The sequence below is a fragment of the Amblyomma americanum genome, chromosome 1, assembly GCF_052857255.1.
Source record: "Amblyomma americanum isolate KBUSLIRL-KWMA chromosome 1, ASM5285725v1, whole genome shotgun sequence".
Lineage (NCBI taxonomy): Eukaryota > Metazoa > Arthropoda > Arachnida > Ixodida > Ixodidae > Amblyomma > Amblyomma americanum.
The window spans coordinates 463,251,507-463,275,326 of record NC_135497.1 but is presented as its reverse complement, the minus strand read 5'-3'; the positions used below and the strand labels follow the sequence as shown (position 1 = coordinate 463,275,326).

The window sequence follows — 23,820 nt, the reverse complement described above, 5'->3', positions numbered from 1 at the left end:
GTTTCCTTTTGGCTGACAGAAACATGATTTTTATCCATCACAGGCCTCATGCTTTTTCAAGGAGGAAGCTATGACCACATCTGGCTTGTGCTCCATACTTATAACTGCCTGTTGAACCAGGAAATAGTACGGCACCAGACATTTAACCAGGCTGGATTCAAACTTCACATCAAAGCGTATCGCCAACCTTGGTCAGCAGATAGGAAGAGAAACAAGGGTATCAAATAACACATGAAATTCCTCCAGATTTTTCTAATGCGAAAGCATTAGAGGGCGGTGTTGACACCGGAAGCCTCCGCAAAATGTGACGCCGGAACATGGTCCCCTGTGAAGTCACTGGGGTCCTCGTTCACCCATTTTGGTGGAGAAGAGATAGTTGGTGAATGCGATATGATTGATTATCATGGTGATGATGATAGCAATAGTGATAGTCGGTGATAGCGGTGATGATGATAGTTTGATTATAGTAATGATGCTGATAGCGATGACAAAAAAGATCTTGGGTTCAAGTTCCACGAAGGTCATGTGTTCGAGGCCAGTAAAGGTCGTTGGCTCAAGTCCCACAAAGGTCGCGGGTTTGAGTCCCGTGGAAGTTTGTTTGAACTGAAAAAGAGAGGGAGAAAGAAAGGAAGGGGAAAGGCTTTCGCATTTCTGCTCTTAAGCAGAGAACGGCAATCCTGTCATTGTTTTTATTTGTTTAAGGAGGGTCTCAGTGAGGTTGAGATGAATTTTTTGCTGCTGCATCATCTCCTCCATCATGCGGGAATGTTGTGCTCACTCTACTGCAATGTTTTTTCACGGTTCAGCCTGTTCAGTAGCCATGATGGCCTGCTTTTGCTGTCGTTTTTCTGTGAGGATACGGCGGACCTCCACCCTCTCCTCGGCCAGAATGCGCCGCTCTTCTGCCCGTTCTTCTGAGCGCATAATACGCTCATCCTCTTTGTGGTGAGCAGCAAGTTCCTTCTTTTGTTTCTGTTTCAAGGTCTAGGCTGCTAAGATTTTGCGCCCCTGAAGATATTACAGCATAACGGAACTTCTTTTATGCAGTCGTGTACGAAAAAAAAAGCCCAGGGAGTGATGAATGCACCTCATGGAGCTGAATTTCCGATGCAAAGTTTCAGGCTGTATTTACATGTCATGAAATGTTGCTGTGCGCTAAGGCAAAGTGTTATGCATGCTGAAAGGAATACCAGCATCCACATGCTTCGGTTAATTGCTACGGCCATGTTCTGATGCATTGCACATTTGTTGTTATATTGCAAATAAATACTAAGACTGAAATGCAACAGAAAGTATTAGCACATGCAAGTGTCATATGTGACAATGCAGGCCTTAAAGGTTTTTGGATGGGAGCAATCATGTAATCATTCCAAAATAGTATGCTTACTCACCTCGCAATGGCTTCATGCAACAACAGATGGTGTCAGGCACAAACGAGCAGTTTCTTGATGTGCAGGGCTGGGAACAGCGGGGACATTTCCAGCTGGTGCCTCTGGAAAGCTCATTGCTTGAATGCCGCTCCGCGCTGGTGTATCGGCTGTGACCTGACTACCTGGCAGTTCTTGCTCCTGTGTTATTTCAGAGCTGGCGTCGTCAGCATAAAGATCAGGAAGAATGTCCTGCGGGAATTGACTGGTGCTGTGGCCTGGAGTAATGAATTGGTATGTCAAGTACAGAGAGTGTCACATGGGCAGCATGTCATAATTCAAGCAACCGGATTTTGTTGTGCTTGCTTTATGCAAAATAAAACTGTGTTTGCAAGTCGGCACCAATTTATACCCACTCAGCAAGCAGAGTGGCGCAGCAGCTCCTGGTCTACACGTTCGGCCTTATAGCAAAAACATGCTGTTGTCAAGTGAAACAATGGTGAAAATAGCACTACGCGGGCAGTGAATTTATTATGTCGAAAAATATTTTCTAATAAAATATTGCAAAGTAGACATTTCACTGGATTAAGATGCAATGCAGCTCAGTGAACAGTTGAAATTGCAACAGTAGTAAATCAAAGGTTTTAGTAGCAGATCGCCTTTTACCCGATTCTTAAAATTAACCTCAGGGGCTAAACTGTCAGTAATGCTGCTGACACTATATTCTAATGCCCTCGGGAACTGTTGTTTGGCAGTAAGGGGTCCAGAATGCAGACGGCTGTTGAACGACTAACAAATATTTTCTTTTACCGTTCGCTCGAGTTAACGCACTGGCATAAAATTCAACTGTGGCTGCGCGCCTCTCTCTGTAAGCCTCCGTCTTGTCTTTGTCGGCGGTGGCGGTGGCAGACAGAGGGTGCGGCTGCAGCTAGCACTCTGCGGGCGCCTTCGTCATCTTGGCCGCCGCCTTCGGCTGCTATCCGTGGTCCCGCGCCAGGTCGACGACTTCTTGTAGTAACTGGTCTCGCGTATTTTAGTCTTCTTCTGTTCCCGACCTGTTTTAAAAAACACCGCCTTGAATTTCGAGTGTGCTTCGTGAATTTCAGAGTAATGCTTGAGTAAGAAGGTAGGAACACTTACCTCGTCAAATTCCTGCTGCCGTTCTCAATAAGTGCGTAAGGATCAGGTCGCGGCTTTCCCTGACGCTGCGCATTGTGAAGTTGCGGCCTGTGGACGCGTTCACGTTGCTGACAACATCCGACCACCTGGCAGCATCAGCGAAAAGCACGAACCTAAGTAATGTCATCCCCAACCTCCTTGTTGTCGCTACGGCAGCGGGGCACACTGTGATGCCGGCTTCGGACACGTCATGGTGAACCTATCAGTGGTCTGTAGATCGCCCTGGGTACTGTAGTCCTGGCTCTTATTGCAAGGCGTGCTACTCCCGACGTGTTTTTTTGCTGTTGTGAGCAATATGATTTAAAGGCGAAAGCCTTTAAATTACTCATGCTCGCGGCCACGATCGTCTCCGTCCGTCCGTGACACTTAGTTTAGTGGGAACTAATAAAGATTAGAGAAAAATAATGGCTGATTCAGATAGAGGAGAAAAAACTGTCCCTAGAAACGAAGTTTGATGACTGTAGAGTTAATAAATAATTACAGCCAAAAATGTCAAAATAACGTCGAAAGAGCACGGACGTCGATATAGCCACGGGAGCATGGGACGTTACATCCACCGGAAGTCTTCACACCGTAATGAAATAACTCGGGAACTAATAAATACAGGAGAAAAAATGATTGCATCAGATAAAGGGGGAAAATTAACCTAGAGGCGAAGTTTGATGATTGTAGATCAGTTATAGCAAAAACGTAAAAAAAAATGCGTCGAAAAGACGATGTGCCGTCACATCCACCAGAAGTAGTCACAACACAGTAAAAAAACACATAATGGACGGAAGACAACGCCGGATTTGTAATTAGTAATTGATAAGTGATAGTAATTAGCAGTTATTATTGAATTAATAATTAATGATAATTCACAGAGGCAGCAACCGTAGCAGCCAAAGACGCGCGTAAAGGCTTTCGCCTCACGCAATTTAGATCGTCAAAGTGCCCCCCGAAATTTTCGGCTTGAAATGGATGCGATAACGTTTGGCTCACGACCAACTTTATAGCCCATGTATGCTTATAGCCGCGTTGACGCGGGCAGGCTGGCAGTACAAGCGCAGTACTTGATTAATCTAATAAAAAAAGATCGGATGGGATTTGTTTGCCCATCGCATGCTTTAAAATTATCTCCCAACGGTTCGCAAATGAATTGCATGGCCGCTTCATTTTCATATAAGTTACCGTTGTCATCCTGCATATGGCGACGCGTTTCCTTCGAAATGGTGTCAGTTGCCCTCAGTGCGGTTCCAGAACTTTATAGCTGCCTGCTTATCTCTTCTTCGAATATCTGCCATACACTTAACGGTTGTAGCCTTAATCATTTCCTGGACCATACCTTCGGCATGGTTCTTTTGTTTTCTGTACTCGTCCCATTTCTCTGGAACTTTAAACATTGATCCATTTTCTTGTTTTGCTTTCCGGTGTGCCTTGAAAAGTGCTTGACGGCTTTATATAACAGCTTTAATATCCACGTTCCACAACATTTGGGTATCTTTTTCCCCTCCATCCGTTTTTCTTAAGTGACAATTTTATATTTCTCTGTATAATTTTGATAACTTCATCACATGTCGATGATCTATTGGAGACCTTTCGATTGCACTTTTCTACCGCTTGTGACGGTCATTCCTATGACGGTCATTTGTATACCGAACTCCGTGCTGAATGTTATGTTTTCGCTGAACGGCTTCATCTCCAGCAAACAACGTACCTCCCCAGGAGCACCCAGAAAGGATGGAATGTCCCTGTCCCAGTACAACATTTATCGAACATTTCCAGGCCGTAGAGGCAGGACATAGAAACACAAGCAAAAGGGAAGTGCGCCCACTAATGTCCTAGAAACGTTTTTTCGCGGGTGTTAAGCAGAAACAAAAACAAATCCTAGCATTTTGGTCTAAGAAAGGCAACTGGGAGAACGTTTTTGGGACCAATGCTTTTCAACAAAGAATACAAATTGACTCCTCGATCCCTTTTCTCTCTCCCTCGCGCCAAAAGCTGCGGGGAGAGAAGGTTCTGCGCTTGCACTCGCCGTTCTGAGAGATCAGAGAGTTTTGTTCGAACAGCCGAAGGAAGCGCAATTCGCCCCGCATCTCTGTCGGGGGCCGTCGGCTCCATGCTGCAGGCAGGCAGGCGATGGCGGTCTGCCTTTTCATCGCATCGCCGGGAGCGGCGGTCAGCAACGTGCCCCGTCTTCAATAGTGTTTCCAACTTCAGCACGGTGTGGCGGTCCCTGCAGGCATCTCCAACTACCAGCAGTCCTCGTTGCGCCGCTGTCTAGCAGAGGCGCAGTAATGGGCCTCCCGTCGCTCGCCCGGCTTCCTCGCTGGACGGAAGCCATCTTGCGCACACGTATTCGCGCAGCCCCTAGCCGCTCGCGCGAAAGCCCCAGCGCGCAGCAGCTCTTGCTCTCATCACTGGGCTGTCGTGAACTTCGTAGCTGCGGATTCACGGCAGCTTTCCCACGCACTTTGGCGTGCCCACATAATTCCTTTGGAACTGGTGCAGCGGCGCGCTGCGCATCGCAAGTGTTTTGCACAGCTTCACGGCCCTACACCATAATGGCGCTCTTACAGGCGTCGTTCGCGGCAGCGGATTTCAAGACAATGGGCGACTCGTAGAGCGCACTCTGCATCCCTCAGCGCCTCCGACGACTGTGGCGTGTTGTTGGTGGCAGCGTGGCCATCCACTGCGGTCATACGCGGGAGAGATCTTCGGAAGCCCACCATACTCTTGCTGCGAGTGCCCATGGATTAACCTGCTCTACCTACATTGCCGTCCTGACGCAGCGGTATAGTTTGTGTTGTGTTCGCGTCGCTGACTCCCAACCCACCCCCACCGGATTACTTGTGCCTTGTCACCTTGACCTCGCCTCCCACGCCGTATTGTGCCGCACGCATGGTCTGCTGTACCATGGGTGCGGCGAGCCAGGGCTCCTACCTGAAGACGTCCCCCCTTTCCATCCGGCTCCAAGCAGTCTTATCTCCACACTTAGTCACAAGAAAATAAAACGGGGGTGTAAGGAGGATGTAACGCGTATGTTTGAGCGTTCGCTTTGCCGTGAGAATGCGCAGGACAGAAGGCTGCGTTGAACTCATATATATAGTCGCAGCATTTTATTTCATCCCCGGGTTAATGTTGGCAACGTAGTCAAGGTATGTGGTTTGTGCTCGTTTTTTATTTTCGCCTCGTAGAAATAATTTTTTTTCCTGTTTTGATAACACGCTCAAGATATCTCTGAGGCTCGTACGAGAGGCAAAGCGAGAGGGAGGTTTCACCCTGCAGAATATCCGTTACCTGAAACCGCGTATCTGTATCGTACGCCCATATAGTCTTTTCATTTGGCACCCAGGTTGCTCTTTACACGCGTCTGCTTTTGCATGTGCATATTTGCTTTTGTACCCTTTAGAATGTTTGCTTAAGGTGCATCAACTTTCAGCCTGTCTTATGTTTTTATTGCTCCATTTTTTTTTCAGATTTCTCAGAGCCAGAGAAAATTTTGGCCATTATTATTTGCTGGTGTCGTAGTGCTCCGTACATTGTGTGTTAAATTGTGCATACGTATGCGTCTCCTGTTTGTATTCATTTAAATTCAAAGAGCACATCTAATAAACTGAAATTACATCTGTATTGCGCTGCTATTTCCTGTTAAGTGGGCGGGATCGGGCGACTTTTTGAATTAATATTTCCTTTGTGTGTAAAATTCTAGCACATTTCATGTTCTTGTGGCGGGAGCAGCGCAGCACGAAACAAAGACAGAGGCGGGAATCAACTCTGACTTACAACCAGATTTTTAATCCACGTTCGATCAAATATATACATCTCGCTCGTGCAGTAGGGAAAGGACAGAAGCATGACAAACGCATAAGATGTACACATGGTAAAAGATTAGGACGACGCACGCAGATAATCAATTTCGCTGTCTTGAAACGCTATCGAAAGTATGCTGACGCATATACGTCGCTCTTTTTCCCGATGTTGAAGGCTTCTTCAATCTCTCTGGTCTGTTCATTAAAATACGAAGGGATGACCATTGTGTTGATAAGCTGCGGAGCGCATTCATGCTCTCTGCAATGCTTTGCTAATTCACTGCTGATGGAGCCTTTAGGGATATTTGGTGCTCTCGAAGCCATTCATTCAAACAGTGCCCTGTTGGACCAATGTAGGCGCGTCCGCGTGACAGAGGTATTTCCTAAACCTCGCTTTTCACACATTTCGCATGTTTTTCCGGTGCTTTTTCTTGCGTTGATATTTCTTTGCTCGCTGTTAACTTTGGCGCACAGGCTTCTTAGTTTGTTTGGTGCTGACATGAGCACTTTCACACCAGCTCTTGCGCCTACCTTTTTGAGACTGTGGGAAATGCCATTAATGTAAGGAATGCCCGCGTACGGCTTCCTGTCTTCTGATGTGGTTGTGACATATTTTCTGCATCTAAGTGCTTGCAGAATCCCTTCTGCGACACTGGATAGCAGTCTCGTCGGGTAAACTGCTGCTTTCAGCCGACTGTTCTGGGCGTCAACACTTCCTCGAACTTCATGATGACAGGATCTCGTCAATGCGGCTGTCATTGCTGCTTTCGCTAAGGACTAGAAATAACAAGTGAACTCCCAGAAAACAACGTTATGCGATTTCTTGACTTGGCGCTAGCCTTTCTAGGCGCTCACATATGCTGGCGGTACGGACCACGAAGCTAGAAGGGACTGCTGCCCTACACATCTGCGCACTCCAAGATCATCAATCGGGGGTAGAAAAAACAGCAATGAGAGCCGCATTGACGAGATCCTGCCATCATGAGGTTCAAGGCAGTACATTCAGAACAGTCGGCTGAAAGCAGCAGGTTGGCCGACGAGACTGCTATCCAGTGTCGCAGAACGGATTCTGCAAGCACCTAGAGGCAGAAAATATGTCACAACCACATCAGAGTAAAGGAAGCCGTACGCGGTCATTCCTGGCATTAATGGCATTTCCCACAGTCTCAAAAGGGTAAGAGCAAGAACTGGTGTAAAAGTGCTCATGTCAGCACCCAACAAGTTAAGGACCCTGTGCGCCAAAGTCAACAGCGAGCAAAGAAAAAAATCAGTGCAAGGAAAAAACACCTGAAAAAACAAGTGAAATGTGTGAAAAGCGGGGTTTATGAAATACCTCTGTCATGCGGACGCACATACATTGGTCAAACAGGGCGCTTTTTGAATAAACGGCTTCAAGAGCGCAAAAGATCACTAAAGGGCGCCATGAGCAGTGAATTAGCAAAACATTGCAGAGAGCATGAATGCGCTCCGCAGCTTATCAACACAATGGTTATCCCGTCGTATTTTGATCAACGGACCAGGGAGATTGAAGAAGCCTCAACATCCGACCAAAGAGCGACATATGCGTCTGCATACCTTCAATAGCGCTTCGTGACAGAGAAATTGATTATCTGCGTGCGATGTCTCAATATTTCACCACGTGCACATCTTATGCGCTTTTCATGCTTCTTTCTTTTCCTTTTTATACGAGCGAGATGTATATATTCGACGAACGTGCATTAAAAATCTGGTTGTTATTCAGCGTCGTGTTCCGCCTCTCTCTTTGTCTCGTGCTGCGCTGCTCCCGTGACAAGATCATGCACCAACCAGCCCAAATTTTCACCTTGTTAAAGCCCATCTCATGTAAAGAGGTAAGTCTGAATGGCCTAGCCAGCAAGCATTCACGCGAGTTGATAGATGTATTACACCACCTGTAACGTAAGCATGTGCCTGAAATTTGGCACATATGTGCGCTTAGGTGCCTGAAGTCTGCATGAAAAAGAAATAATTTTATTGAGGCAGAGCCGAGAAATCGAGCATTAACCTTTTGGGGCCGTCTCTGGGATGCACAACTTTTTGGACATGGATAGTTGTGGGGACGTTTTTTGGACGTCTTCGGGAAAAATGAGAACCTCCTGGGGACATTCCAAATGTCCTGATAGGATATTTCTGGGAGATTTTGAGGAGGTTTCGTGTTTGTTGGGTCCTTTCGTAACACGCTGTCATTACGATTAACCTACTAAGGTCGCTCCCGGTACTGGTTATTCCTTCGTCGTCATTAAATTCCAACTTTATCATTCTGCCTCTTAGTCCATAGTGAAAGGCGCGAGAGCGCCGCTGCGCGACGACCTCAGAATTCGAAACTTTCTGCCTCACGCGTTCCGCTTGTGCGGGCCTTCCCTGTCCTCACAACCCTATCGGGCGCTATCCAAAGGGAGGGGGGGGGGCAAGGGCACCCCCTCTCCCCTGAGACCAAACTCATCGCCCCACTACCCCACCAGCTCTATTAGAACTTTCTCTTTGAGCATGCACCGCTAGTACAAAAAATTGTCTTGGGCCCCTCCCGAAAAATATTTCTGGAAACGTGCCTGACCTCTATTTTAATGCACTATACTGAAGAGCGACGAACGCTAACCTGCGCAAATAGCATATGTAACTCGAGCGGCAAGACTCGATTTGAATTAGCGTTTGGTGCACGCGCACTACGAAGCCCGCTATCTATTCGAGTACCCTCTCTCTCTGCGTATGTCTGCGCATGCTACAATGAAACTGCCGATTAAATTATTTGCACAGCATGCGCACAGTTCTTGAGGCCGCTTACAGCCCTGACCACGCGGCCTGAGCGCCCCAGAGCTCGTATTTGGTGAGCTTCCCTTTTCGTTTCCCTGCACTGCCACTGGCCATCCTCGTATTGGAAAGAGAGCCGACTACTAGCTATGACGTCACAGGCGGCCGCAGCAACAGAGAAGGAAAAGAAAGAGCTATGGATAATGGTTGACGTTCTCTTCCTGTAATCTCTGCTTGTTTGTACGCTTCTTTCGTTTTATTTCTGCCTGTAAACTACTGCAACCTGTCTCCTCTGTTGCAGGCACTAATCGCTTTGTATCACTAGTGTTTATTTAGTTTCCTCTCTTGCGTTTGTTTGTCCATCCGTACGTATGTACCCACTCCGGTGCGGCTCCTAATTTCAAGTTAGCAGCGTTTCGAATAAATATCCATTTGCAGCAGGCAACCCGGTCACACTTTCAGCCAAGGTGGCGTACAGCTGTTGTTGCAAAACGCCTGAAGCAGAACATTCGGCACTTACAGCGAACAACACGGTTGTGGGCAGCCCAAGAAACATGACAGGATGTTCATGCAGAGTAGTGCGGTATATAGCGAGGCTCGTTTCCATTATAAGCCTTTAAATGAAAACGTTGGCTCACTGTTGTCACACTGCGGGAGTTCCCCACAGGACGGCTAGGCGTCGCTTGGAGCGCGTATTAACAAACATTTGTTAACTTCCCCCAGGGCGTGGTGTTCGCGGCTTGGGCGCCCAAAGTGGTCGACATCGCAGTGTGTGCGAGTCTGATCCTGGTCTCTGTCCCGCTGCCCGAGACGTTCAAGGCGCCACTGCCGGACACGTTGCACGAGATCAAGCAGGCCAGGTAAGCCGCCTACCGCGTTCCTTTTACTTATTATTGGATTGTTTCTGCTCCTGCAGGAGGCGCGGTGGCAGTACGACATGGTGGACGAGGCGGTGGTAGCGCCACAGCGTAGCTAGGGTTGAGTTCGGCCGCATTACGCGCTCAGCGAGATTTGCATCAATCGCTGGCACGCAAGCGCCACGAAAACGTTTGCGAGGTCGACACATGCACCAAACCCAGCTTTGTAAAGGGCAGCAAACAGATGAAATCAAAGTTTGTTGTGCGTTAGTTTTTCACGACGTATTCCCGTGATGATAGCTGCTAGTTTACCTGCAACGTACATTGGTAAGGTATGCGCACGCATGATAGGGCAGCATAAATTAGCGACAAAACTGTGTTTTCGACCAGTGACAGGTATATTGTAGCGAACAAAAAGGTATGATATTTCAGATTTAGAACTTACCTTTTTTACTGCACTAAAATTTGCGCACGGTGTTGGTGGGAGGACATAATCAGACTCTTAATCGAATAGGAGCCAATGTTTATTACATTAAGCGGCAATTGGTTCCCACAGGAAATTTACTGAAGAACTGCTTTCCGCGCTCCGTGAAGGTATCAACGATTACGTGCTTTTTATTACAAAATGAGGCACCAATAGTAAAGCAACGCCTTTTCACAATACCCTAGTGCATCGGTACTTCACACGCAAGCATTTTCCGGCGATCACTGCCTGACTTCGCCGAATCGACAAAGCCGTCAGTGAAGGTGTAACCCATGATTCCCCGCCTTTCAAGCAGCGTCTCGACTTTCTGCTCGGCACTGCTGTCTTTTTTTGCCCCTTGGACGATGTGCGATGCTTATTCAGGCGTATCTAATTGAACTATTCTCAGTAGGCTGGCTTGGCCACACCATAAGGTCCACCGTTCTCCTCCTCATCCAATTTTTCAAAAGCGCAGAACAGTGCTTTAGAATGTAATTCTGTTGAAACACATCCAAATCTCAGATTCTTGCAGGTATATGGAATCGTAACCTTTCCGAGAATGCCCTGATCAAGCTTTTCGCTCGTGGTACCTTGAATTAAGTCAAGGAGACAAAGTACACGAGCGGGGAATCAGCTCCATGCCAATATGTTACCGTATAAGTTGCGTTTGGGGCAACATATACAGCGAATCCTATCAACTTAGATTCGCATAATGAAATAACTATTTTCCATTCGTGAACTGTCTACACCGGGTCTTCCTTTACCTGCCTGGAAACCCAATTCTTTTCACAGATGTACCTGGTTTGATCGATCAGTCGAGCACATTGCACTTGACGTGCCACAGTAGACAGAGCTACAGTAGTGGCTGATAACATGGCCAAATCCTCGGAAGTGTCGATATTAATCAGTGTGGAGTTTTTTAGGCTCAAGCAGACAAGGTCTTTTTCGACAACTTGGCTGGTTGTTCTCGCGTGTCTCCTGCGATGATCGAAAGACTACACCATCTATTAAACTATACCTCTTCGAAATTTGTGATCAAGTGGACTGAGCTACTCTGAAATCAGTTAAAAGCTGATGATGTTTCATCCCATAATTGTGGATGCGGATAATTGATATTTGAGCAGTCTTTATGACGATATGTTAATCTCGCACTCTATCCAGTGCTTATAAAAATATGCAGTAATATGTGACGTGAAAGTGGCAGCAAGATTATAATAATTTAAAAGAGAAGAAAAGTGAGCGCAATAGGAATGACCCATGAAAAGAGAAAATTGAAAAACGAACTAAACGTGAACAGTTACGCCCTCAACAACTCCTCACGGAAAAAGAGGATATATGACGCAAGGAGAAGACGGATAGTCAAAAATAAAAAAAAATACGTTATTTTTCACATAGAATTTGAATGTATGTGAAAATTTTGAAAATATATCTTTTTGTTCGCTGCTGTATATGAACGGCTCATTGATCAGGTGACCTGACACCAGTTTTCAAGGCACATTTGCGCTTGTTTAGCTACTCTGCGCAACACGTGCGATTTACGGAAATGCAAATGGCAAATTCACGCCCTTCGCATCACATTTCTTCAGTTTCGCTGGGGCTAAACGGGCGGTTTTTCTTCGGGATGTGCAAGACAACCTTATCAAACTACTGGGACACAATAACATCGCATTGCGCGAGATAAAATTATGCGAAACTAAAAGGCCTTTTTTTTCAGTAAACGTCCCCACAAAATATTCCCAATATATCTTTCACAAGAACATATTTTTAAGCAGTGCACTTCTTATTGTCCTGCCGTTGTCACCTCAAATTCGGTACCTATCAATGCGAATCGCTACGACGGATATAACAAAACTGTGAACAAGAAAACACCGAAGACGTGGCTTACGCCATCAAGAAAGTGCTTCACTGAGAAATGTGGCTAATGGCTGAAGCGCCCCCTACCCATCCTTCCAACCGACCTGGTCACGACATTTTCCACTTTTTTCATAACAGCAGGAAGAATAAGAAAAACAACGAACTGGTTATTTTTCTTGCCGAATTCCGTTTCAAGTTTCAAGTTATTATGGTTACCGAAACGTGGTATTCTTCTACAGCTGATGTTTTGAATCTCCCGGGATACGAGAGTTTTTTTTCTTAATAGGTCCCACCGACGTGGTGGCGGTGTACTACAGCTGGTATCAAAACAGTTCGCATGTGCTGTACAGCCAGACTTTTCTGAAATTAATGCTGATTACGAGGTTATAACAACTCAAAGTGAAAATAAGTTGTTTGCTGTCATTTACCGACCACCTAATGGGAACATAAACCGCTTTTTTAAGTTTTTAGAAACGCTCTTGAATTTCACAATTACAAATAAGCTGCAAATCATTATAGGTGGTGACTGTAACATTAATCTGTTGGGTAACACTGCTGCCTCGCGTGAATTTCAAATTTTGCTTACTTCTTTATCTTGTGGCAACGTCATAACAGAGCCAACACGAATCACCGATCATTCAGAGAGCCTTTTAGTTGTATTTGTGACTAATAATATGAGTGACTGTGTTAAGTCGGGCCGAATAATTACGGGACTAAGTGATCACTTTCCTATATACATGATCTACAAATGTAATACATTTCTTAAGAGAAAGATTAGCCACTCCGATTCGTACACTGTCAGAGATATAAGTTCCAGGACCCTAGAGGTGTTTAGGAATGAAATAATTAGTATAAAATGGAGTCCCGTTTTTGCGTGCCAAAATGCTCAGCAAGCATATGAAATATTTCTCTCATTATTTAAGTCATGCTATCACACATGTCTTAGGCTGAAAACTGTAAACAAATCTAAAAAGTTACGCAAGCCTTGGATGACAGATGAGTGCTTTAAAATGATTAAGAGAAAGGAACAACTATACGCAAAGTTCGTGAAGACAAGGAGCTTAGATGACCTCTCAGCTTTCAAAAAATACAGAAATTCTGTCACAACCACTTTGCGTAAAACGAAAAATGCGTATTTTGAAAACTTATTTAACAATTCAACTAGTCAGACTGATGTTCTATGGCGCGAACTTAACAAAATATTGAATACTGGCACACGCAACAATCAAGTACTTCAACTAACAGTAAATGCTAAAACACTAGAAGGGAAGGACCTAGCGGACGAGTTTAACAAATACTTTACAAATCTTTCCTCGGGAACACTTATACAAGACAGCGCTGAAATTAAAAAATATTTAGGTGCACCCAATCCTAAATCTGCCTTTTTTGAACCGACTACTGATGAAGAAATTTACTCTACCTTTATGTCCTTAAAGAATAGTAAAGCCCGGGACATTGATGATCTTGAAATTAAACCCGTTAAATACGTCTTAGACCTGCTGACTCCAGCTCTTTGTCACATTTACAATACGTGTTTACATACTGGTACCTTTCCAGATATTATGCAGTGTGCAAGAGTAGGAGTGATATATAAATCAGGCGATCAAAATAACTTTTCAAATTATCGACCGATCTCAGTGTTACCCGTTTTTTCCAAAGGTCTAGAAAAAATAATATGCAAGCGAATCACCAGTTTCTGTGATAAGCACAAGCTTTTATCTCCACAGCAATTCGGGTTCCGTCGAGGTATGTCCACTGAATTAGCTTTGTTGACGCAGAAGGAATTAATACTTAGAGGGTTTGAAAATAACAAAATGACCCTAGGTATTCTGATCGATTTCTCTAAAGCATTTGACAGAATTGACCACAAAATTTTATCTACAAAGTTAGAGCATTATGGATTTCGAGGAGTTTCTGGTAACCTTCTCAAGTCATATTTAAACCACCGTAAACAATGCGTCGTGATTAACAAAGCTCACTCTTCCCTATTAAATGTCACTTCAGGTGTGCCGCAAGGCAGTATACTCGGACGGGTTTTATTTAATATTTACATAAATGATATAGTAAACAACGGCACACTTGCATCTTACATCATTTATGCAGACGACACAAGCATTTTTTTTTCCAGTCAGCCAGTATTGAAGAACTCACTGATTTCGCAAATGTTACACTTGAAAAATTCTCTCAATGGACTCAAATAAATAGTTTACAAATTAACGTTGCTAAAACAAGAGCCATATTATTTACTCCTGTACAAAAAGTTATCAGTCCGGATATCGACATAAAACTCGGTTCCGAACAAATAAAAGTCGTTAAAGAAATAAAAACAATTGGTGTGACGTTCAATCAACATCTAAACTGGAATGCCCACGTGGAACGCGTGGCGGGAAACCTGGCAAGAGCTTGTGGCGTACTGTGTAAGCTTAGAACGATGCTTCCGACTAAAATTAAGTTAATCCTTTATAATTAAATTTTGGCTCCCCATACTAACTACTGCAGTCTTGTATGGACGGACACAACTCAATCCAACCTTACCAAATTGATGCTATTACAAAAGAAAGCAATTCGTCATGTAGCAAATGCCTCATATGACGCCCATACAAGAGAACTTCTTGCTTCGTTTAATGTACTCCCCATACACCACATACATAAACTTAACCTCATTATGAAGTACAAACACAGTGTTCAAACTAACAACGAAACTTTCCTCAACTTATGTAATTTACATCGACCTTTAGAAGTGCCCTACATATTCAGAAACAGAGAACACTGGTCTATACCTTCTTCCCGCACTAATCAGGGTCGGCACATGCTGCAGTACCACATGCCTACATATTTGAATTTCCTACAAAATAAAAATATAGATATACATAACCTTAGCAAATACAAGTGGCAGAAATACCTTATTCTTGAAGACATATGAGTTTAATTATGTTTCTCCGACACAAACTGCTTTTGTATTGCGGATGTATTGTATCTTTTTATCATCGTCTATTTTCCTGCTTCTATTATGTGAACTTGTGTACACCCGATTATATTTGACCCTTTGGAGCTGTTGACGCGATTTTTTTTGTTTTCCTGCTAGATATGTTTCTTTCATTTTCTGTGCGTTGAATTGTAATCTTCATATGTATAAATAGTCTGCGACGAGTTCACACAGATACATGTTCATTTCTCACATCAAAACTATTTCAGATATAGCACCTGTCTTACTGCACATTCCATTGCATACTTTTTTTTTCGCTGGTTCTAAGTCCTGCATATATATATATATATATATATATATATATATATATATATATATATATATATATATATATATATATATGTGTGTGTGTGTGTGTGTGTATATATATATGTAATAACGTGACAGTCTGTTGGCCTTGTCAATTAGGGGTGGGAGCCTCGTCAAGCTACTGAGTTTGTGGCTTTTTGCTCCTACCCTAGCATTTTTTTCTGTTCTTCAGGACAAAAAATGCTGAATAAAGCTGATTGATTCTTCAGCGTTCACTGATTCGTGCATCAATGAAAAGCACGGAAAACATTAGTGGACACCAGCTGCTCCTTAAGGGTATGATGCGATAGCATTAAAAGGTACCATCAGTTGGCTGGGGTCCTTTTGGGCATTAATACACAGATGCGGTCATTCTCTGCTTCATATTATTATATCGCGGAGAGTCCTCATACCACTCCTGACGCCGTAGTGCAGCGGTTAAGCGATGCGGCACTGCACCGGCAGGTGGCTGTTTCAATCACATCCACCGGTGGGGCTTCTGAGACCAATGTTGCTCTCCCCTAGTAACCTGTCGCAACCAACCATTAATTTAACTGCCACCTAACACGGTAGGCACTTTGCTTACACTCCGGTCGGCAGGTTGCCACGCTGAGCAGGTTGTGATGACGTCATAAGGTCACGTCACCTAAGTGGCAGGCGGGCCACCTGCTTGTTCGCTCACATGCCGACAGCGCCAAAGGCAGATTTTTTTGCAGAACGGAAGCCTTAATGCAATCGCGTTAAACACACACCATCACCCTTCTATATTCGCTCACAAACCAAAAGACGAGAAGGAAAGACAGGTAGCTTAACCGGACGAAGAAACCGGTTTCCTACCCTTGCTGTGGGAAAAGATTGAGTGGATATTACCGATGAAGGAGAAAAAGGAGTAAGCGTGCGAAGTCGGTATGCATGCGGTCAAGTCATAGCCTAATGTGCAGGCCCGACGCATTGAAGCAGTAGCAGTGCCTGGGAGGCCTTCATAACCGATGATCACCGCGGCCAGTGGCCGATAAACCTAATATAAGTCAGCGGGCCTGGATCTATACGCTCCAGCGCATGGCAGAGAGTCTGCCTTTCGACACTCTATGCATTGCACGCACAAAGCATGTGGGCTATAGTTTCGTTGCACCCACAGATGGCACGTGCAGGGTTATTAACCATACGGATTAATGTTTCGAGAAAGCTACACCGAGCCACAGGCGACACAGTAAAGGTGCTTCATGTCGTGGCAGTCCTGGTGGAAGCCGGAGCCTTAGATCAGGGTCCGTCCAGAAATATTAGACGTGAGTTGGAAAACTCTCCGGAATGGGTATACAAAAAGCATTGCCGTCAGTTAAAGCGAAACATGCTCTCCTGATATTTGGGACCACACACAAACCACACAGAAGAGCAAGAAGCTTGATGAATTGCTTTGTATGAAACCCTGAAAGACATGAATTCTTGCAGGCCGCTTACAAAGGCGGTCGAGGCGCTCGATGAAGGTGTGCTATACTGGCAATGTCCGACAATGGCGCTCCTCAACACACTGGCTACCTATGGCACTGTCTGGTGAAACATTCCTAAAATCTTGCGCGGCGTGGCTTCTGCGAGCAATATTGCGAATGCAATCTCTTCTTCCTTGCTTGCATTTTAACACGATAGCGTTAATGGTAAGATTCAGCGAAGAAACCGACGTAGCTGCTGGCATTGTCGTGTCGAAAAAAACGGAATAGGTCGACAGGGTCGTGACGTCCCAAGCACATTACCTCGCGCTGGTGTTAGGCCTCTTCCGGCGTACGTCGCGGATGACGATTCAAAGGAGGGACAAAGGGCGTAGCTTGGAGTGTTTGGCAAAATTTTCGCTCCTGGCTGCTTGATGCAGTGTTTTTTTTTTTCTCCATGCCATCGATTTGTAATAGAAAGAAGAGGACCAACGGCATATATTCCTTCCGCTTTCCTAATCGCGAAAAATGGGTTCGGGAGCCGTGCAAAGTGACGGACGTCTGCCAGGATCTGCGGCGTGCAGTAACATGTAAGCAGAATTTCTCGGCGACTCGTGCGCCCATGTATTTTAGCGTGAAAAAGCAAGCACTTAGTTTGCTTTATTATCTTCCCCAACGATGCGTACTGAAATAATGATGGATCCAGCGCTCAAAGGCCCGCATGGCATGCAACCCCTGGAAGTGCTTGTAGATGGCCATTTGCAGTTTATTCCGGCGTGGCACATCGTTTTAACGATTCTAGCTTGTCACGAGACGGCTCTCAAGTGCATGCCAGCACCTTGGCCGCTCGAGTACAGCTGCATTCCAACCTGGAATTGGAACACACCACGCTCAGTCAAGCGATGTCATGTCCGAGTCGACGATATTGGTTGCGTCATTTAAGTGCGCTTTTAAATATTAGTGCGTTCTGCGTGAATATTCTGCAGTGTTGTACAAAACGAGCTTAATTACCCCGTTATATTGCGTACAGCTGGTTCTACCGATGCTCTACGCATTATTTCTTCCGCACAGCAGTTACCCTGGATAGTACACCTTCTAGGAATGGTTTTATGTGTTTGTCAGGCAGAACATTACATGAACGAGACGAACTATAAATGTACGTACTTGAGAGAAAAATCAGCCAGCCTTATACGTGAGCGGGCGTACGCTGCTGCCTTAATTTGCGCACGAGAGCACACGTGCACTGAGGGCTCTGCAGCCACTTTAGTGAAAGGCTTTTTGAGCGCAGTAACCGGTGCCGAGGCATAAAATAAAATAACCGAGGCATAAAATACGGTGCCTTCGTACAGCACGGGTTAGGATTGTTGATATTAGTTACACGAAAACATCACCGAAGTGCAGGTTTGCCGGACACTTGGAATTATTTTGTCCGGTTGCCAGTCGTTAATTGGTCCGGGTAATGGAGTACCGCGTACTTGGGCATTACTTAAATATAGTTAATGCCGAATTTCTCTTTTAGTTAGCATCCCAGTTTCTGCCCCATAGGTGAGTACGCGTAAGATACAGTTGTTATATACTTTTCTCTTTAGGAATATTTGTAAACTGTCATTCATGACGTGAGATTACCTGCCATATGCATACCACCACATTCCTATTCTTCCAGTTATTTCCGTCTCATGATACGGATCAGCGGTAAATTCCTGCCCTAAGTAACATATTCCCTTACCACATCCAGCACATCGCTACCAAATATAAACAGTTGTTCCCTTCCGAGACTATTGAACGTTAGTTTTGGTTTTCTGCATATTAATTTTTAGACCCATAGTACCGCTCTACCTGTCTAACTCATTGATCATGATTTGCAGTTCATCTCCTGAGTGACTTAGCAAGGCAATGTCATCAGCGAATCGCGAATTAGTTATGTACTCTGCATTAACTCTTATCGTGAACTGTTCCCCATCCAGACCTCTGAATACCTCCTGTAAACGGACTTAGAATAGAATTGGGACATTGTGTTTTTGAGTCTGACACCCTTTCTTATTGGAATTTTATTGCTGATTTTGTGGAGGGCTATGGTTGTTGTGCACCCGCAATATTCCAGTATTCTTTAAGGATACCTGAATTTGAGGACAGCGCAGCCAGCTGTTGAAATAAAAATGATAGGTGCAACGTTAAGAGACCGGAAGAGGGCAGAGTGGGTCAGATATCAAACACGGGTTAATGACATTGTAGTCGAAATCAAGAGGAAGGCATGGGCTTGGGTGGGGCATGTAATGCAATGGCAAGATTATCGGTAGTCCTTGAAGAGGCCATGATAAACTATTTTCACGCCAATACTGCCTATTGCATTTCATTCCCAACGCGTTAAATTGCAATGCCGCGAACGTTCAGTTTATTCTGTGTTGTAGGTAGTTTAAAATGAATTTTTTTCTTTTATCTTGCTAACTGGTTGCTGGTCCGGCAAACTATGATAGCTGACTTCACAAGGGCATACCCGCTCCACATTGTCTACTGCGCTCGTTTTGCTGCGTTGAGGTGCTTGCATACCCACCATGGACAGCGATCGCTGGAAAAGCTTTTTTTTAGCTTAGTGAAATAAATTGCCTTTTCCGTGTTTTCGTTTCGGGAGGCTCCACATTAGTACAGCTTAGGGATCATTGGGAAAGCGGGCTTGCTCGTGGCATCCGTTTTCTGATTGTCGCGGAAACAGAAACCGATGCACTACTGCTTTATTATTTACATTGAGAGGCATGTTATTCGTCTATTATGAGTGTGGTCTCCTTTGGGCAGCCAAGTGCTTCCTTATGAGAAAAGCACCCCTTGTTTTGCATGCCTTCGCCGATGTGCGCCGTGAAAGGCGGGGCGTTCTTCGCTGACTTCCAAGCTTTTGCCCGCCATTCGTCGGAACGATAATTAAACTCAAATTAACACAAGGTGGCACTAAAGTAAGCTTGTGGCACGAAAGGCGCAGAGAAGAGTGCCGAACGCGACGGCTTCCCCGCTGCATATGTACGTGTGTAAGTCGAACGTATACATTCCCTTCAGAAGCCTTTCGCGGAACCAAGCCGCGGGCAAAACCCAACGCGACTCGATTGTTTCACTGCCCGCACCGACGACTAGCCGCCGCCGCCTAAATGAGTGCTTCAAGATAATAATACATCATTTAGCACTTACTGTGCTTGCGCAAAGTCCCCCAGGAATGCGACGATTACAACCACTGCAGCCCATACTTAGGGAGGCCAGAGCCCCCCCCCCCCCCAAGTATTTTCATGAGGGTGCTCAGCCCTTCCCTCACCAGAATTCCTGCCTTGTTTACATTTTTTGCTGTAACCTAACTTACAACCTCCGCGTTCCCATGACGTCCGAGTAGGAGTCTACACGTTGAAGACACCCCCAAGTCTCTTGAACAGGCATGAATTAGAGTGCTAGCCCCATTTTGATTTTCATAGAACGGCAATTTTAACAGTAAAAACACTCTGGCGCAATTACCAATTCGCATTAGCAGCAGAAGCAGGGAGCTGGCTTCGATTTTCGTTTGATAAAATGTGGCGAAGTCCATTAACGTATGCGAAGGGAAGTTTTCCGGCAGTCCCCACCACCGTACTAAAGCGGCTGTTTGGGCTTGTTGGTCAGTGAACATGGTAAAAGAATGCAGCGCGAAAAAAACAAGGACGAACAGAAGTGGACAGGACAGTGTGAGTCGGATGTGTCATCGCTCAGCGTGGCGCACGAAAAGTGGGGAGACCGATCCTTGTCGTCGCGAAGTGACTGGTGGGCTGTTCGGCTGTTCATTGTTCGGGCTAGGGATACGGAGGGTTGAAGGGAACAAGTTGGCGCGACGGTACGGGGTCAGTCTAATTTGTTCAGCACAAAATTCTAAGAAAGTTTAGTATGAGCCCACTCCTGTCACGGAAGCAAAGCCAATTTTCTTGCATTTCCTGCCTAACCTCTACTGCGGTGCTACAGGAGGTTGACACCGGTCCCCCCTCTCTCGGGGCCATCTTGAAGTCAAATGGCGATATTCCAGAAGTTACTCAGAAGGGGGACCCCGACGGCACAAAGAATGCTAGAGTGTCGTTTCAGAACGAGAACTTTTGGTTGTAAAACAAGCCTTGCGGAAGGCTGACTTACAGATTTTTCCAGATGGTCCATTAGCGTACAGTAGTTTGTCGCATCGAGGGGCCGTCCTGGAAGAGCACGTTCAGCGAACTCCTCTCCTGTTCAAATATTCAGTCGTCAAAATTGGCGGAGGAGGCTTTGCGCATGCGCAGGACGTTACTGGAAAAGTGGTTCATTCCAGTGGCTATATATAAAGAAGCGCTTGGGAAGGGCCTGGGGAGTCGATCTTTAGGGAGCTTGGCAGAAGCTTGTACCGCGATCAAGGAATGCCGGCGCCGTTTGTAAACCTCCGTGGACAGTTCCAGCCTTTTTGGGAGCTTATTCGGTTATGTACCGCTCTATCTGCGCTTACATTATTATTATAGTTCAGTATGCCTGCTTAGTCTTGCTCCTTTTGAAATAGAAAATTCGTCAGAGGTAGAGGTTAAATGCAAGCACTGACAGCGCTGCAGGTCATCATTAAGCACAGCGGTGGACTAGTATGGAACGGAGAACTCATGGTGCTTGTTTTCTTTATTGCCATGGCTCCGTCTTATTTTCAGCCAAATATATTCTTTGTCAAAATACAATTCATATTTCAGTAACATTGTTTCAGTGCGTGCAAATAACATAAGGTGTGTTTATCCGCAACTGGAAATACTCAACTAAGATATCCCGCTTAAAAACACTTGATTGACCACATGAAAGGGTTCGTGTTCGAGCCGTGTGGTGGGGGAATTGAAGCAATCGGAGCGATGTGAAGAAGACTCTCGCCCTCACCACTTATTTTGGTCTTTGGAGATGTTAAACTTTCAGTTCAAGGCTTAGAAGTAAACAATATAGTCAGATGACTATTAACCACAGCTGAACGTCACGACGAAACAGCGCTGACGACGGGACGGAAGAGGAAACAGACACCAGAAACCAGCGCATGTGTCGGTCTCCTCTTCTGTCCCGTCCGTCAGCGCTGTTTCGTCGTACCGTTCAACATGAACCAACCAGCCCGACTCAGCCCTCTCCTTGGACCACAGCATTACACAGGCCCTAAGTTGACGTATATATATAAAACCTTATTTGCCATGCAATAAATTTCCTGAATGAAACAATACCAAAGTTCGCATTTAAAATGTGACTAGTCGAATTCCAGGGGGAAAATATTAACTGCTCAAACTGGTTTCCATTTGGTTACAGCGGGTATCAACTGGGAATTGTTCCATAAACCAGTTGGGAACTTTCGCACACATCAAGGTATATAGTTTATTTAAATCTGAAAGACAGGTATTGTGACTCAAATCTGTGCATGGGCTATAAAAGACGCAATAGCGAAGGACTCCGTATTAATCTTTGCCAAAATGGGTACAATGTGCGCATACAACGCACAGCCTATGAGCGTTTTTGCATTTGCTCTCCATCGAGATGCGGCCACCACGGCCGGGACTCGATCCAACATCCTTGGGATCAGAAGCCTAACGCCATAGCTATTGAAACCACCGAGTAGAGACATTAAAATGTGAGGTTATCTCATACATCAAAATCAGGTATCCTCAATCCACATACTACCATATGCCACAGCGATATTTTTTTTTCCAGTTAACATGCAGCACTGCATAGGTGCCACGTTGTGCCGGCTCATCTGCGTGTCAAATCCGGCAACTGCAATCAGCAGCTGTGACGCTGAGACCAAGGGATGGTTCACAAAGCCAGCTCGCCGAAATCCGCGCCGTCCGCTGCAAAGCAATAAATAGACAGAGGGGGCCGGCACCGCTTCCTCCCTGCATTTTTTCGTGTCTGCATTTCTATTTTTACCATAGTGATCGAGCACCCAACGGTTAGCACTACCGTCACTGTTGCCTCACCAACAAGGCCTCTACCGCAGTTGTGCGAAGGATTCATGATGCACGCCGAACAACCAAAACGTGCCCGAGGTTTTGTGGTGAACACAATGGTAAACGTATTTCTCTGCACTGCATGCGCACGAATCATGATGATGCACTGACACCCACGGAAGTGCCCAAGATAACAGCTGCAGGGGTTCGCGCTGGTAAAATGAACTAGAGCCGTTGCGCTGGTGGAAAAGTCACGTTTTTCTATCCATGGGAAAGATAATAAACGGAAGTAGCGGAAGTATGGTGCCCAGCATAAGCCAGTGAAGGAGATTAATTTGGCTTGATGCGAATCTAACCGAAACTACGGGTCCTTTCGCATACGTTTTTTTTTACATGGCCTAACATCATTCCTTATATAAAAGGGAATTTTTGTGTGTGCTCGATTCGCTTCGCAACAATGTGTGAGTGCTTTTATGATATAATTTTGACTGAGTAGTCATGCTAAAATGCCGTTTTTTTCTCTTATGTTTCGCGGAGTCCTGAGCAGTTCAACCAACTGAAACCGTACAGTTAAAATACTATTGAAACAAACGCTCGGCTTCGCGGGATAGCTATGTAAGCGCTTTAGAAATATCATTCAACAACTGGCATAATGGTCAACAAACTTTTGAATTTTTGGCTGTGCTTTTCATGCCTCCAAGATTGGCATTTAAATTTGTACGTTTCGGAGGCTCGTGCTGTGCTCAGGGTATTATATTATAAACAAAAACGTAGCATATGGACGGGACAAAGAAGGGCAAAGAAAGGACGGTTTCTACTACACCCAAAATGCCGTTCCCTCCGGGCCGTAGTCACGTGCGTCAGCTAAGTCAGCATTGTTGATCTTACCATTTCCGGAGGTGCATAAATAAAAATGCACAA

The 23,820-nt window shown here is 45.3% G+C and overlaps 1 protein-coding gene across 5 annotated transcripts in view; it reads left to right on the top strand.

The window, feature by feature from the left end:
- LOC144116039 (organic cation transporter protein-like) overlaps positions 1-23,820 on the top strand; it is a 402,188-nt gene that overhangs the window by 327,667 nt on the left and 50,701 nt on the right. For 4 of the 5 annotated variants that reach the window (XR_013311687.1, XR_013311688.1, XM_077650703.1 and 1 more), the window contains exon 11: positions 9,827-9,963. The exons of the other annotated variant lie outside the window; for it this stretch is intronic. Coding sequence is in view for 2 of the 4 variants with exons in the window: in XM_077650703.1 (XP_077506829.1) it covers positions 9,827-9,963 (137 nt within the window). In the remaining 2 variants the exon portion in view is untranslated. The remainder of the gene's footprint in view (positions 1-9,826; positions 9,964-23,820) is intronic. 5 annotated transcript variants of the gene reach the window in all.